The following is a 15,698-nucleotide window of genomic DNA, read 5'->3' on the forward strand; positions in this document are numbered from 1 at the left end:
TGAAGAGAATTTCTTTTTGGTTTTGATTTTCAGCAGTTTTACTATGATGTTTCTACCTGTGATTTTCTTTGTATTTTTTCTGCTTCCTACTTACAGTGATTCTTGAATCTATGATTGGATTTTAAAATCAGTTTTAGACAGTTCTTGACCATTATCTCTTCAAATATTGTTTTAGATTTATTCTTTCTCCTTTCTCCTTCTACTCAATAGACCTTTTAATTTTTATTATTTTTTAAAATGTCTCATATGTTCTTTTCTATATTCTCCACTTTTTTGTTTCATTCTTTCAGTCTGGTTATTTTTTTTTGACCTATCTTCCAGTGTATTAATTCTCTCTGTAGCTTTGTCTAAGCTGCTGTTAAATTCATCCACTGAGTACTTAATTTCAGTTATTTTACTTTCACTTCTGGAATTTCAGTTTGAGTATTAAAGTAACTTTCAGTTCTCTGCTGGAATTCTGCATCTTGTCATTTAGGTTTTTGAATTTATTAAGGCTATTTCATTTTATTTTGTTTTATTTTTAAATTTTTTGGCCATGTGGCTTGTGGGATCTTAGTTCCCTGACCAGTGATTGAACCTGGGCCATGGCAGTGAAAACGCTGAGTCCTAACCACTGGACTGCCAGGGAACTCCCTATTAAGCCTATTTTAAAGCCTATGTCAGATAACTCTAGTATGTGGATATCCTCTGGATCCTTTTTTTAGTTTTTCTTCTTGTATTCATTTGATTTCTAGTCAATTGTAGGTTTTTTTTTTTTAAAATACCTGGGTATTTCTGCTTACTAGATATTATGTATGAAAAATTGTGGAAATAATTTGAGGTTCTGCATCCTGTTTTCTTCCTTCAGAGAAGATTTACCTTTGCTCCTACACAGGATTAGGAGCAGAACATCTTAACTCAGTCAAGAATTGAACTGTTTAGAAGCTAGGCTTTAGTTTTGGGGGGCTGGTCTGTTTTTGATTCACCCCAATTCTGGAGTGTGGCCCCTTGGGAATTCTAACTGAAAGCCTGAAGCATTAAGCAGGACCCCTCTCCTTGGTGACCTGGTACTCCAATTTTTGTTTTCCCATTTTTGTGATAAATGCTGAAAGTTCTGTTCAGTTTTGTAGCCTCTCAGCTACCATTTTGGAAACAGTGCCTTTAGAGGAAAATCCTAGAGGAGAAAAGCTATGCCAGATGTCTGTCTCATCTCTCAGGGCTTCCCTTCCTTCTGAGTTCTTGGCCCTTCAGGTCCTTACTGCCTTTCTAATTCTCTGATATCTTAAAACAGGTGATTTTAACATTTTTGTCTAGCATTTCTAATGGCTGCAAAATTTGTCTAAATAAACTAGTCTGCCATTGCCAAAAGCAGAATGCTTACCTCTTTGTTTTTAGAGAAAGCAGTTAGATTTGATTTCTGACTGACAATGTGATGGTAATTTTCAACAATATTTGAGCTTATACTTCCAAAGGTAGAGTTATGAAAAAAGAAAATTCTGAAGCCTTATGCATTTTGGTAGGCTTCTCCTCTTTTCAAATCATAACTAGTAAATACTAAAATTATTAAATAAGTTTTTATTTATAAAAATAATATACTGACATTAAAGAAAATTTGAAAGCAAATACTCCTTCAACTTTTACCCTACCACTGGCATTTTTGTTATCTTAAAAGAATTTCTCCACAATTACTTAGCTATCTGTCTTTTTAAAAGTGTACACAAGTGACATACAGATCAGTTTTCTTTGTAAAATAAAAATGTGAACATCTAGAAGTATATAGGGTAAGAAGTGAAGTTTTCTCTTTTCCTAGTACATACAGAACTACCTCATTCTTTTTAGCTAGCACCGAAGAGAACAGTTTATAAAAAGCAAACAGAACATTTCTTTAGAAGACAAGAGAGGGTATCAATCCATAAAATAATGGCAAGCTATTATGAAGAAGAACCAGTTAGAGACCTTAGAAATGATAATAATAAAGAAAAATGTCAGTAGATGGGTTGGATAGCAGACTGAAGTTAACTGTGGAGGAAATTATCAAGCTGGAAGATCTAGCTAAGAAATTCTTCCTGGATGTAGCACAAAAAGACAAAGAAATATGAAAAATAGTTTAGAGTTTCATAGTGATCTATATGGGTGATTTAATAGTATGAAATGTCATAGAGGGGCCAAATACAATAAGGATATGAAGTGTCCATCTGAGGATAATTTTCTGTGGTACAGCAGGGCCAGGTCAGACTGGTGATTTTAAGCAGCTGATGGGAAGTGGAAAAAAGAAGACAGTTGTGTTACGGGTCCGCAGTACCACCTCTGCTTTTGGAGATTCTCTAGGACTCAGCATATAGTTGTACTCACAGCTAAGATTTAACGCAGCGGTGTACTAAAGATATCCTGCTGGATCATAAGTGAAAAAGACCAGTGGAGTTTTGAAGAGTCCATGTGCAGGCTTCCTTATGCTCTCTCCCTCCCACGAGGGTCGTAGAGAGCTCACTCTTCCCACAGCAATGGAAATGCATCAGCGCATGTATGATGTTTCTGCCTAGGAAAGCTCGTTAGAGTCTCAGTGCCCGAGGTTTTTATTCATGGTTGGTCATGTAGGCAGCTTGTGCCTAGCGTGTATCAATATTCCAGAATCCCAGAAGGAAAACATTGGTTCAGCGTAAACTATTGTCTGTACAAATAGTTTAGGCATGATGAACCAGCCTTATCAGCTGACTGAGAACACTGGGAGTCACATTCCCAGATGCCATCCAGGGGCCAACCTTGCAAGCAGTCCTATTATGTTAACTCTTATCTGCACACTGGTACAGACTATTCGAGTAGTTTGGTTATGAGCAAAAAGGGTAACTAAGGGTGATTGCTTGATGCAGACATATTCAGAAAAGGCTTTTTAGTATGGAATGAACTCAAGCATATCTATTACTTGAGGATAAGGAGCTAGTGGAATCAATGAAGTTGAAAATAAATGAAATGATAGAGGAATTAATGATAGAGCAATTTCTGAGGAGATTAAAGGGAATGAAGTTCAAGAGCCGATAGAGAAATAGGTCTTCAGCAAGAGGAGGGAAATCTCATCCTTAGCCCTGAGATTGTGATTGTGGCCATATCATCTGGTTCGTGCCCCGGTCCGGGAGGATCCCACATGCCGCGGAGTGGCTGGGCCCGTGAGCCATGGCCGCTGAGCCTGCGCGGCTGGAGCCTGTGCTCCGCAACGGGAGAGGCCACAACAGTGGGAGGCCCGCGTACCGCAAAAAAAAAAAAAAAAAAAAAAAAAAAAAAAAAAGAAATTACAGAACTGTGAAGCTTAGGTTGTTTGATGGGTCAGATTGTCTCAATGGATGTTAATGTTACCAATATAATGACAGAGTTAGCATGGTGAGAAATACTGATGGTTTTGATGAATGTGCGGAAGTGACCAGAGGTCAATATATGAAGGATAGAGCATTTTATTAATTTAGATTATCTGGTTGCAAGTAACAGAAACTAACTCAAACTAGCTTAAGTAATAAGAGGAATTTACTATGAGTAAATGGGTGCAGCTCAAGCGCAGGAATATAGCTGATTCCTTGTCTACCTGGGAGATTTCTGATTCTTTGTTTACAAGGGATATTTAATGTCCTATGTCTAAGCTTACGTGTTATCATTTTTGCCACATGTGGAGACTTTCTGAGTCCAAATTCCAAGTTACCAGAAGAGAGAACCTGATAGGTTCAGATAGAGTTAGGGGTTCACTCATGGTCCCATCAACTTTGGCTGGAGTGGCATTGTATCTTGAATGTCATGTAACATGGCTTGTGGGTGGGGAAGGCATCCCATCCACAAAGAGAGCCATTGTGCAACCAACCACAGTGGATGTTTGCTCTACCTGACATCTAGCTGTGTGATGTAGCTGAATGAGTCTGAATGGAAGAGGAACTTTTGAAAGAGGCCAGGAAAGCAGTGAGGATATAAGAGAATTGTTTACACTACTACCATGGGACGTGGGCAGTGGGAGAATGAGTAGCTTCCACTTAAGAGAAAAGTGAGTGGTCTTCTTGGTGCAGAGCTAGCTTCTAGTTAAGACATGGGGTACAGGGTGTTCATGCAAAAGGTTGAGTTTACAGGGAAGGTTATTGGTAAAACTTAAAAAAAATTCTGTGCTATTAGTACCTTCAGAATAAAGATAATGCTTTCTTTTTTTAATTAGTATATACAAGATGTAATTTTATCAGGATATTGAAGTTATGAGTATCTCAATTACTAAATATGTTAAAAAAACTTATCCACCTGGTTAAGCTTTCCTTTGAAAATTTTCTTTAGTTGTTATATTTAATGGTAGAAATGGTTCTAAAACAGGAATTTCATTGGCTGATAAAGAGAGGTTATGGTGTAATAGGAGAGGAATGGTATTCTTTGATCCTGTGGCTCATGGAACCTCTCTTTAAGGAAAACAAGGTAGACGACATTTTAGATAACTGTAAAATATGATTCAGAATTAGGGGCAAAAAGTAGTCTGCTGGATTGACTTTAGGACTCTTCTAAATTTGACAGGGATGTATGTGGACTAAATATTGTGTTCTTTTTTTTTTTTTTTCCTTCCCAACTAGTTCAGGTTGCCAAATCTTTGCCAGAATGTTGATCATTGTAGCTTGCAGACCATATTTTTTATTCCCGAATTACGTTAACAGCTAGAGTTGTTTTAAAGATTTTTCTTGAGACTGATGCCAACCATCTTATGGGTCTCAAAGTAATTGTAAATGAACCTAGACTATTTTTTTAGTCTTTAAAATTTCCAGGGGTGTTCTTTATTATTGGATATATAAATTCTCCATCTGCTTCACTTCTCTGTGATATTCTAAAAATATACTAGCTGTGAAATGGGTGAAATACAATAAGACATTTTATGTAGTTCCGAGTTAAAGAATTTAGATTAAAAATTCAGTGATGAGTAATATTTAGTTTTTATGTTGATACATCCAATGATTGTAGCTTAGCTGCTTTGTCTACTGTTATACTCTTATTCTAGTTTACAAAGGTACGTATTGTAGGTTTTTATCTCAAAATCCAAACTCCATCAGTGACACTTCTCACCCCCTTCCCCAAATGAGACTCATTGGTGAATGGAGAATCATTGGTGAATGGTATAGTATAGACCTGGGTTCAAATTCTGTTTTTACCACTTGAATAAATTACATAAAATCTTTATGCCTCGTTTAGTCATTTGTGAGATAAATATAATGCATGTACTTTTCAGAATTGTTATAAGGATTAGAGAAACTGTTTGTAAAATGCCAGATACTTTGCCTGGCTCTGAGTAAATGGTAGGTAAGATATTATTGCTGTTATGATTACTGAGTAGTACCCATAGATGCTTTGACAACATGATATAGACACTGACCTGTATATGTGCATTGAAAATCATATGCTGGATTAAGGAAAACTAGTGTACAATCCCAGGGGAGTTTGTAGAACCTCCTGTAGCAGACCATTTGTTGCATATATTTGCTCAGATTTCTGAAAATAAATGTATCTTTCAGTCTGGTCTTTGTAAATGGATTTGAACTCTAATGTATTTTTCTCTTCCTTTTATTTTCAGGGTGCTATTTTTTTGGAAGGCATAACTGTTAAAGGTGTAACTCAAGTAACAACTCAACCAAAGTTAGGAGAGGTACAACAGAAGTGTCATCAATTCTGTGGCTGGGAAGGGTAATAAACATTTTCAGTATTAATTAAAGTTTTAAGTAAAATTTATTCTTATTCTGCAATACTTAACATTAATGCAAACAGTGTCCTAGCCTCTTTGCCCCTTGAAGTTTCTGTGTTTACCTAGAGTTCTTAAAAACATGTCAAGCAAGAGTTTATCAGATTTTTCTCAAGATAAACAGTGTAATAACCAGACTTTTGAGTCAAAATTAGATGACACCCATGTCTTCCTAATGGAATAGAAAATTACTGTTGTCACTTTCTGGTATTTGTTTTGTGAGATTGATTCTACTGTTGCTGATTTTTTTATTATTATTTTAAAAAATTTATTATTATTATTTTTTGGCTGCATTGGGTCTTTGTTGCTGTATGCAGGCTCTCTCTACTTGCAGCGAGTGGGGGCTCTTCGTTGCGGCGTGCGGGCTTCTCATTGCGGTGGCTTCTCTTGTTGTGGAGCATGGGCTTCAGAAGTTGTGGCATGCAGGCTCAGTAGTTGTGGCTTATGGGCTCTAGAGCGCAGGCTCAGTAGCTGTGGTGCACAGGCTTAGTTGCTCCGTGGCATGTGGGATCAGGGCTCGAACCCGTGTCCCCTGCGTTGGCAGGTGGATTCTTAACCACCATGCCACCAGGGAAGTCCCACTGTTGCTGATTAATGTTTTAGTTGCCCATATCATTTTATTAAGAGAGAAGAGGTGAAACTTGAATGTGCCTTATTTTCCAGTTTTTCTGTCATCAGAAACCTGGGAGAATCAGCTTTAAATATGTTCTGCCCCTTACCATGACTTGAAGATATTTGTCAGACATTTCATGGGAGAGGATTCAAGAGAGAGTTCACTGCTCGTTGCTCTCAGGTCTTGGTCTATGGTCATTTCTGTTGATCATTGCTATCTGTGGCAGAAAATTGTAATACAGCTGGAACATGATGAAACAGGATTATTGTTAAAAATTCCTAATATAAAGAACTTTTGGACTGGTATACATACAGATCAATTAACTAGAAATAATTTTAACTAAAAAATGTAAATGATGAAGTGCTATCAGTTTTAGTGTTGTGTGAAACCTTTGCCAGTGTACTTTAATCTCGACCTGAATTTCTCCTGTTTTGTCACTTCTGGGCATCTTTTGAGGAGAAACTTGCCAACCCTGCAAAGTTATGCCAAGTTGGCAGTGTCATGATAGAGGAATATGGGGTCTAGAGCAATGTAAGATAGTCAAGGCAAGATTTAAACTTCTTCCTGAAGTAAAAGACTTGTAGATACACAAAGACTTGTAAACAGTATGTGCTTTACTGTTTAGATCATGTGTATTAATATTTAAAAATTAGCCCGATAGTCATAGTTTGCAGTGGCAATTATGATCCTGTTAACTTGAGTTCTAAAATGTCAAGAAAATGATAACCTTTTGGTAGCATTTTTGTGAAAGCTGATATTATTCCAATTGACATTAATCTCATGATAGGGAAAACATTGTGCTAAATGTGTGACTCAGGTGAGCTTGGTTTAAGACATGTATTGCTTTGTATGGACACCAGCCATAATAGTAATACGGTGTTCTTCTTTAAGGTCTGGATTCCCTGGAGCACAGCCTATTTCCATGGACAAGCAAAATATTAAACTTTTGGAGCAGAAGCCATATAAAGTAAGCTGGAAAGCAGATGGTACACGGTAAGTTAGATTTCTTAACAAAGTTACACTACTAACCTGAATGCTTGAAGAACATTGCTTTGTTGTTAGGGAAGGTTTGTATTCCTGGGAGTGACTTGAGCAGCAAAATAAGTATGTTCCATATATCGTATAGTTTTTGTTTTGCTAGTATTCTTAGCTGTGTACAACAATTATAACTCTCATTCTGCTAAATTTTTGGTTTCAGAGTTATGTTAGTTTGACATGAATCTATACCAAATTAAAATCTGGAAGTATTTTTTCTTAATAATACTGTGCTTTTTGGTATGTTTGCTGCCTGCCACCTTGTCTTTAATGGTGTTGGACACTTCTAAAATTAACAGATGTATTATCGGTTTATAATCTAAAAATTACCAAGTCTCCCTGATTCACTCTGTATTTTGTTCCTTCGATAGTTTTCTTTTTCTCTTAATCCTTGCTAATACTTTTTGTAATTTTATACACTCTTAAGGTTGTTGTATTCTTACAACAAAGCTTAGCTTCAAATTTCATATTCCTACATTTAAAAATATTTATTAGTATTAAAACATAAAGTTGCTTCCTCAATAACATTAAACTTTTTCTTCTCTTTTGTAATCCATTTTTTATAGCTTTGCTATATTATTTATTCATTCAGCAAGTGTTATAATAATTGAAATAACTATTTTAACAGATTAGTATAGAACTCTTATTAACTTTTTCATAATGAAGAAAATGTTTTAGAATTATTAGGAGTGCGTGTATATATATGCATGTATGTATATATAGTACATGCATATATGTATATATATATATATACATGCAATGTATACATACATTCCTAATTATTAGAAATGTATGTATACATTGCATGTATATATATATACACACATATGCACATATATGTACATATATAGATATTAATATAGAAGTCCTATTAACTTTTTCATAGTGAAGAAAATGTTTTAGAATAATTAGGAGTGTATGTATTATATATACAAACACACACATATAATTAGAATAATGAGGAGTGCATGTATATATATACACACACGCACACACATGTATGTATACTTTAGTTTTTTTTCCAGATTTATTGAGATATAATTTGACATGACATTATGTAAGTTTAAGGTGTACAACTTGTTGATTTGATGCACTTATATATTGCAAAGTGGTTACTGCTGTAGTGTTAGCTGACATCTCTTTCACTTCTCATAATTACCATTTCTTTTTTGTGGTGAGAACATTTAAGATCTGTGGTTGTAGCGATTTTCAAGTATGTAATACAGTATTTTTAACTATAATTACCATGTTGTGCATTAGATCCTCAGAACTTATTTGTCTTATAACTGGCAGTTTGTACCCTTTGACCAGCACCTCCCCATTTTCCCCACCCCCCTGGTAACCACCATTCTAGTCTTGGTTTCTATGAGCTTCTTAGATTCCGCATATAAGTGATATCATACAGTATCTGTCTTTCTGTCTGACTTATTCCACCTGGCATAATGCCCTCAAATTCTATCTATGTTGTCACAAATGACAGGATTTCCTTCTTTCTCGTGGCTGAATAATACTCCATTGTGTATATATATCTATATATACATATATATGCATACCACATCTTCTTTATCTATTCATCTGTTTATTCATTTCTTGGTGGATACTTAGGTTGTTTTCATATTTTGACTATTGTGAATAACGTTACAATGAAAATGGGAAAGAAGGTATATCTCTTTAAGATCTGCTTTTCACATTTTTAATTTTTAAAGGTGTTTTGAAGATGATATAGGTTGCATTTAATTTTTTTTAAAAATAAATTTATTTATTTATTTATATTATTTTTGGCTGCATTGGGTCTCTGGTGCTGTGCGCTGGCCTTCTCCAGTTGTGGTGAGCCGGGGCCACTCCTTTACTGCGGTGCGCGGGCCTCTCACCGCCGTGGCCTCTCCCGCTGCAGAGCACGGGCTCCAGGCACGCAGGCCCCAGCAGTTGTGGCATGTGGGCTCAGCAGTTGTGGCTTGCAGGCTTAGTTGTTCTGCGGCATGTGGGATCCTCCCCGACCAGGGCTTGAACCCGTGTCCCCTGCATTGGCAGGCAGACTCCCAACCACTGCGCCACCAGGGAAGCCCCTGCATTTAATTTTTATGAGAGGTTTTTGAATGTCAAAGTGATAATCATACCTTTTGTATCATGCTGTCTTCATCTACATTTAACTTGTGGTGACTTTAAAAGATACATAAAGAGACATATGTCTCTTTATGAGACATATGTGGGGCAGATACAACTTGATTTTAATATTAATATGTTTGTAACTACTATTGTAGTGCAAATAATAAAGTAAAAGAAAATAACTCAGAGTAGGTTTGCCATAAGAAAAAAGTAACGCTATGGGACTAATTTGTAATAGACAAGCAAAAGCCTTGTAGTGAATTGATAATCATAATGAAAGCAAACCTCATGAGGTCTGGGACTTTTGTCTTTTTAATCATTGTGTCCCCAGTGCCTAGAATAGTGCCTGGCACGTGGTAGGCATTCAGTAAATGTTTATTGGATGAGTTAGTCCAATTGAAAAGCTGTCAATGTCTTTACATGAAAGATATGGAAACACTAATGGTAGTTGTGAAATTTTTGAGAATTTAAAAGATCACAACTCTTTGTCCCATTTAATTTCCAAACAAAAATGTAAACCAGGGCTTCCCTGGTGGCACAGTGGTTGAGAGTCCGCCTGCCGATGCAGGGGAAACGGGTTTGTGCCCCGGTCCGGGAAGATCCCACATATCGTGGAGCGGCTGGGCCCGTGAGCCATGGCCGCTGGGCCTGCGGGTCCGGAGCCTGTGCTCTGCAACCGGAGAGGCCCGCGTACCGCAAAAAAAAAAAAAAAAAAAAAAAAAGCATAGTTCAAGGAAAATGATACACTAGGGCAGAATAAAGCTAGATGGCCCTAAGAAAGAACTTTTGTTTGGATTTATGTAAGATAAGGGTGATCCATTACCCCCATAGAGTTGTTTGTAAAAGGATTAAATAAAGTAATTTAAAACAATTAGCATACAGTAGACACTCAGTAAAAGATAGCTACTGATTTACACATGCATATACTTATCTTCTGACTTGTGCATGTATTTTATATATATATTTTATGTATATGTATGTATGTATATATGTATATGTGTGTGTGCGGAATATATATATTCCGCACACACACATATACAAGCATCCCTGCTTTAAGGAAAACTGAATATACAAGGTAAATGTGGTACTTGGCTTACAAGGAAAATTATTGCAGGAATTAAAAAAAAAAGCCACTTAGGCATTTATGGAAATGTAATTTATAGTCAGCTTTTTATAACACATCTATTTAAGTAAGTGAGATACACTTGTCTAATGCTCCTTGGAGGAAATTATAGACAGATTCATTCTTCCTGAACCCTGGTCTGGGAATTCCCTTCTTTCATTCATTCAGAAATTATATTGAAAGCTCGTTACCTCCAGGGCTCTGTGTCAACTGCTGAATGGATCAGGAATGCTTAAGATAGAACCCCCATCTTTAAGTTTTTCACCTAATTCATGGTTCAGCAAATGTTTTCCGTTAGGGCCAGATAGTAAATATTTTTACTGACTCAGTTACTCAACTCTGCCATTATAGTGCAAAAGCAGCTGTCTCCTGCTGCTCTCATATAAACAAATGAGCAGAACAAGTAAGCAGAACTGTGTTCCAATAAAACTTTATTTACAAAAACAGGTGGTTGGCAGATTTGGCCCTTTTGCCAACCTGTTATTGAATACATTCTGAAAAAAGACTATCTTAACATTTCAAATGATCTTTCCTTTCTTTATAAGAAAGTGTAAAAGTGAACTTAAGGTAGGGATATATAAGTTTAATATAAAGATATTTTTGTTTTAAAATTTACTTCAGTAAATTGTAAAAGTTGAAATAAATTTTTCTTCTCATTCATTGTAAGTTATTGCTTAGTGCCTGGTACTTTGATAGGATTTTTTATGTAAGCAATTCACTAAATGTATAAATTCGAAAGGTAAATTAAGTCTTTTTTTTTCCTCATAAAAAATCATGTCCTCTGCCTTTGTTATAACTGAGTGCTCGATGTGTGGTCATGCTGTATATGTCCTGACAAATGTACTTGGTGACTTGTAGAAACAGCTGTTGTATGGATAAACTATTTATAATATGTTTAGGGAGCTTCTGTATTTACTGCTCTAATGGACTTTATACAGAACAGTGTAATTACCCCAGGTAGTTAGTAACTTGCTTGGATCCTTTGATATGTATCTCATTAATGTATGTAGCAGATGTTTATTCTAACGAGTGGAGCTGAATGTTCAGACAGGAATAAATAGTGTGGACAAGGTAATGAGACGCCATGCTAGAAAAGTTTTATATACTGAGAGGAATATTAAAGAGGTTTTAGATGTCTCTGGAATAATTTTCAGTGAACTACAAACAATGTTTTATGCCATTTAGGAACAGAATGAGTAAATCAAATTATGAGCAATTAAGTGATGTTATACTGCCATAATTTAGATTTGTTCACTTAGCTATTTTTCAGTTCCACTTGAGAGAAGAGATCAGAGGAAATATAAATTTCTGTTTAGCCCTAATTTTCTTTTGACTGCAAAGTAAGTAGTTTTTTATGATATATAACATAAGAACTTTGACTGAATATTGCTATTAAAAGAATTTATCTCCTATTTTATTTCCTCATAAGTATTAATTAGAGCCATAACATTATATCTAATATCTAGAAACTCAGTAGTAAATAAAGTTATACCGGAAAAGGATTTTTAATTTTTGAACTATTCTAGGGAGACTTAGCGTTTTTGTGGATGTGTTCAAGGGGGCAGAATACATAAAATAAAATATTTGCTTTAGGGCCTCCCTGGTGGCGCAGTGGTTAAGAGTCCGCCTGCCGATGCAGGGGATACGGGTTCGTGCCCCGGTCTGGGAGGATCCCATATGCCGCGGAGCGGCTGGGCCCGTGAGCCATGGCCGCTGGGCCTGCGCGTCCGGAGCCTGTGCTCCGCAACGGGAGAGGCCACAACAGTGAGAGGCCCACATACCGCAAAAAGAAAAAAAAAAAAAAAAAATATTTGCTTTAATCATGTAACTAGACAGTGGCAAAATCATCAGTATAACCCTGGTCTTTTGTTCTCTAGCTTTTTTTTTTTTTTTCTCTTCAGTGTTCTGTATTCTAGAATTTGGGCTTCTAAAATATGGTTTAAGGTAGTTTTTCTTCATTATGTAGTCAACTAATTTAGGGATTTACTGAAAGTTTAGCATCATACCTCTGATGATAATCAAAAACCAGATTACATCATTTGGAGACTCCAGCTCTGTTTTTTTTTTTTTTTTTTTTTTTTTCTTTTTGCGGTATGCGGGCCTCTCACTGTTGTGGCCTCCCCCGTTGCGGAGCACAGGCTCCGGACGCGCAGGCTCCGGACGCGCAGGCTCAGCGGCCATGGCTCACGGGCCCAGCCGCTACGCGGCATATGGGATCCTCCCAGACCGGGGCACGAACCCGTATCCCCTGCATCGGCAGGCGGACTCTCAACCACTTGCGCCACCAGGGAGGCCCTCCAGCTCTGTTTTTTGACGGTAGTTTCATTAGAACTACTGTGAGGGCTCCAGGCCAGTTTTTCTTGCATCAGAGAGGAACACAGTAAAGCCATAACTCCTGTGTTCCTTTTTTTATCATGGAGAAGGGAGACAAACAAGGAGTGATTAAAAGTCAATCAGAAGCACTGTTTACTGATCTAAAGCTATAGCGGATGATATCTGGTAGTAAACTGGTTAAAAAGAGAAAGTAGCGGAACTCATTTTACTCTTACTTCTTCTCCAAGCCCAAATCTTACTTGGACCCCCATTATATAAAACAGACAAAAGTGGGGCTGCTTTGGTTGGTGAACATTTTGCGGCAGCATGTGGGGTTGCACTCTGGGTGGTCTCTAAGGTCACCATGGAACTTTTTTAGGGCAGCAAGTCCCAAACGCCATTGGATGTTTGGGTTACGTTATCATCATGATTGTATTACCATCATATTAAGCTTGCATTAAAAAAAAAAAAATTCAGAGATCCACATTCAGTAGACCTTAGTAGGCTTTGAGAATTTGTGTTTTTGAAAGCAACCCTAGCTGATTCTGATTTCCAGCCAGGTTCAGGAGCCATGGCCCTTAGTGCCCGGCTGAACACAGTTTAAAAATCAGTGACTAAACCAGCAGTGTCTAGCCAGCCACTGAGTTAAGGATACAGCTGAGAATTTGTCCATTAATTGATTAAAGGAGATTCATGTAAAATGTTTATTATTATGGCATTCAATAAACGTTAGTTATTGGTGTCATAGTTTAAGACTCCTTGGAAAATCATTTTTACATGGTAACCAACATTTGGTTTCTCAGAATACATTCAGAATTCTCTTAGGGTGTGAGTTAGTTATTGTACAAGAAGAAAAGTAGGTATAGGACAAAAACAATCTAATATTTTAAAATCAAACTTTTGAGATAGATGTCAGCTCGTCACATCTTTAGGATTTACTAAAGGATAAAAAGTTCCTTTAAATATTAGTTTCTTTAATTAAGCTACTTATCAATGTGAAAGTTACTACTTTTTAATAGAGGTACTGTCTCTGAAATGGTACTTAAGGATGAAAATCAACTGAATTCATTACCAATCTGGCTAGAGAACTCTTAGAGCTAAACGGATATAGGTAAAACCTCTGTTGCAAACATTGGTGCAATCCCTGATTAGAATTTGGGGTTGCCCATATTCTAGGGGTAGCAAACATCTGGAACTTTGAAACATTAAAAGAAAATCCTTTTTTTGTTAATATTTGTAAATACATATATTTTAAAATAGAGCTAGGCTCCAGGACCCAAATATATGAGAAGAATAATATTTATTCATACAGTCAGCAAATATTTATTGAACATCTACCATATGCCAGAGGTTTTGCTGGACTTAGCAGGTAATTAGAACTAACCTGTTTAATATGATTATTTTTATTTTTTTATCTTAACATGAGCATTTTCCATTTTTAGAACATACTTTAAAAGATAAGCTGGGACAAAGTGAGAGAGCGGCATGGACTTATATATACTACCAAATGTAAAATAGATAGCTAGTGGGAAGCAGCTGCATAGCACAGGGAGATCAGCTTGGTGCTTTGTGACCACCTAGAGGGGTGGGGTAGGGAGGGTGGCAGGGAGATGCAAGAGGGAGGGGATATGGGGATATATGTATATGTAGAGCTGATTCACTTAGTTATAAAGCAGAAACTAACACACCATTGTCAAGCAATTATACTCCAATAAAGATGTTAAAAAAAAGATATTACTTAATTACTGCCAAGATAAAATTGTTTGCTCTCTATTATTGAGGCATTGGACTGTTTACAGTTTTTTCTTTTATAAATAACTCCTTATACCCATCTTGGTATAGCTTATGATGAAAATAATATTACTTGGATAAAGAGTATGGAAACTTCTAAACTCCTTGACACCTCTTGCCAAAAGTTGTATGTTACACCCTCAAACACCATTGCCTGAAAGAGCCCATTTCACTGCATCCTTGGCAGTTTGGGGTAGTTTCATTTACTATAAGTAATAATGTAGCCAGGTTGACAGTTGGGAAATGAAATTTGTTATTGATTTAATTAGCGTTTTGGGAAACATCAGTCGGTTACACAAGTTTCTTTTGGCTATGGCGGCAATTATATTTTAACAGATAACACGTATTGAGCACTTAGGTATACTAGACATCGGTCTGAGTATTTTATACAGAATATCTCATGTACTGTGCACAACTCTGTGAGGTGTAGGTACTATTATTATCCCCCTTTTATGAATTAGGAAAATGAGGCATGTAAAGGCAAGGGAGATTTCCAAGCCCACACAGTTATGTGAGTTACAGGACTGGGATTTGAATGTGGGTGGTCTGGCTCCAGAGCCTAGGATCTTTACCATGGTCTTGCTTTATACATGTATTTTTTCCTGTGTTGCCGGATATTGTCTTCATTATTCTTCTTCACTATTTCTTTGGTTATTTTTACTGTTTTATTCTTATAGGTGAATTTTTATCTTAAAATACGCTTATTCTGGTGATGTCTTCCTTATATAGGGAGAGGAAAACTTCTCCCCGTGAGAACTTTTATCCCACACCTTGGGATGATCAAGGTTAAGAGTTGGAGGTTTGGTTCTCTGGACTCTATGCCTCCATCTTCCTGCCTGCTGCTGCCTTCCCTCCATATAAATGGATACGATATATGCTGTTCTGTTATAAACTGTAGAAAACTTTTATCAGGTTTCCTTCAAATTGCTTTGTGATGGTAATTGGAATTGCATTGCACCTTTCACTTAATGGGAAAATCAGTATCTTTGCAGAAATCATAT

At 36.6% G+C, this 15,698-nt stretch overlaps 1 protein-coding gene across 2 annotated transcripts in view; it reads left to right on the forward strand.

Annotated features, from left to right (window-relative positions):
• RNGTT (RNA guanylyltransferase and 5'-phosphatase) overlaps nucleotides 1–15,698 on the forward strand; it is a 235,576-nt gene that overhangs the window by 26,795 nt on the left and 193,083 nt on the right. For both annotated transcript variants that reach the window (XM_060115193.1, XM_060115192.1), the window contains exons 7-8: nucleotides 5,552–5,661; nucleotides 7,221–7,322. In XM_060115193.1, coding sequence (XP_059971176.1) covers nucleotides 5,552–5,661; nucleotides 7,221–7,322 — 212 coding nt within the window. The remainder of the gene's footprint in view (nucleotides 1–5,551; nucleotides 5,662–7,220; nucleotides 7,323–15,698) is intronic.

The sequence above is a fragment of the Mesoplodon densirostris genome, chromosome 12, assembly GCF_025265405.1.
Source record: "Mesoplodon densirostris isolate mMesDen1 chromosome 12, mMesDen1 primary haplotype, whole genome shotgun sequence".
Lineage (NCBI taxonomy): Eukaryota > Metazoa > Chordata > Mammalia > Artiodactyla > Ziphiidae > Mesoplodon > Mesoplodon densirostris.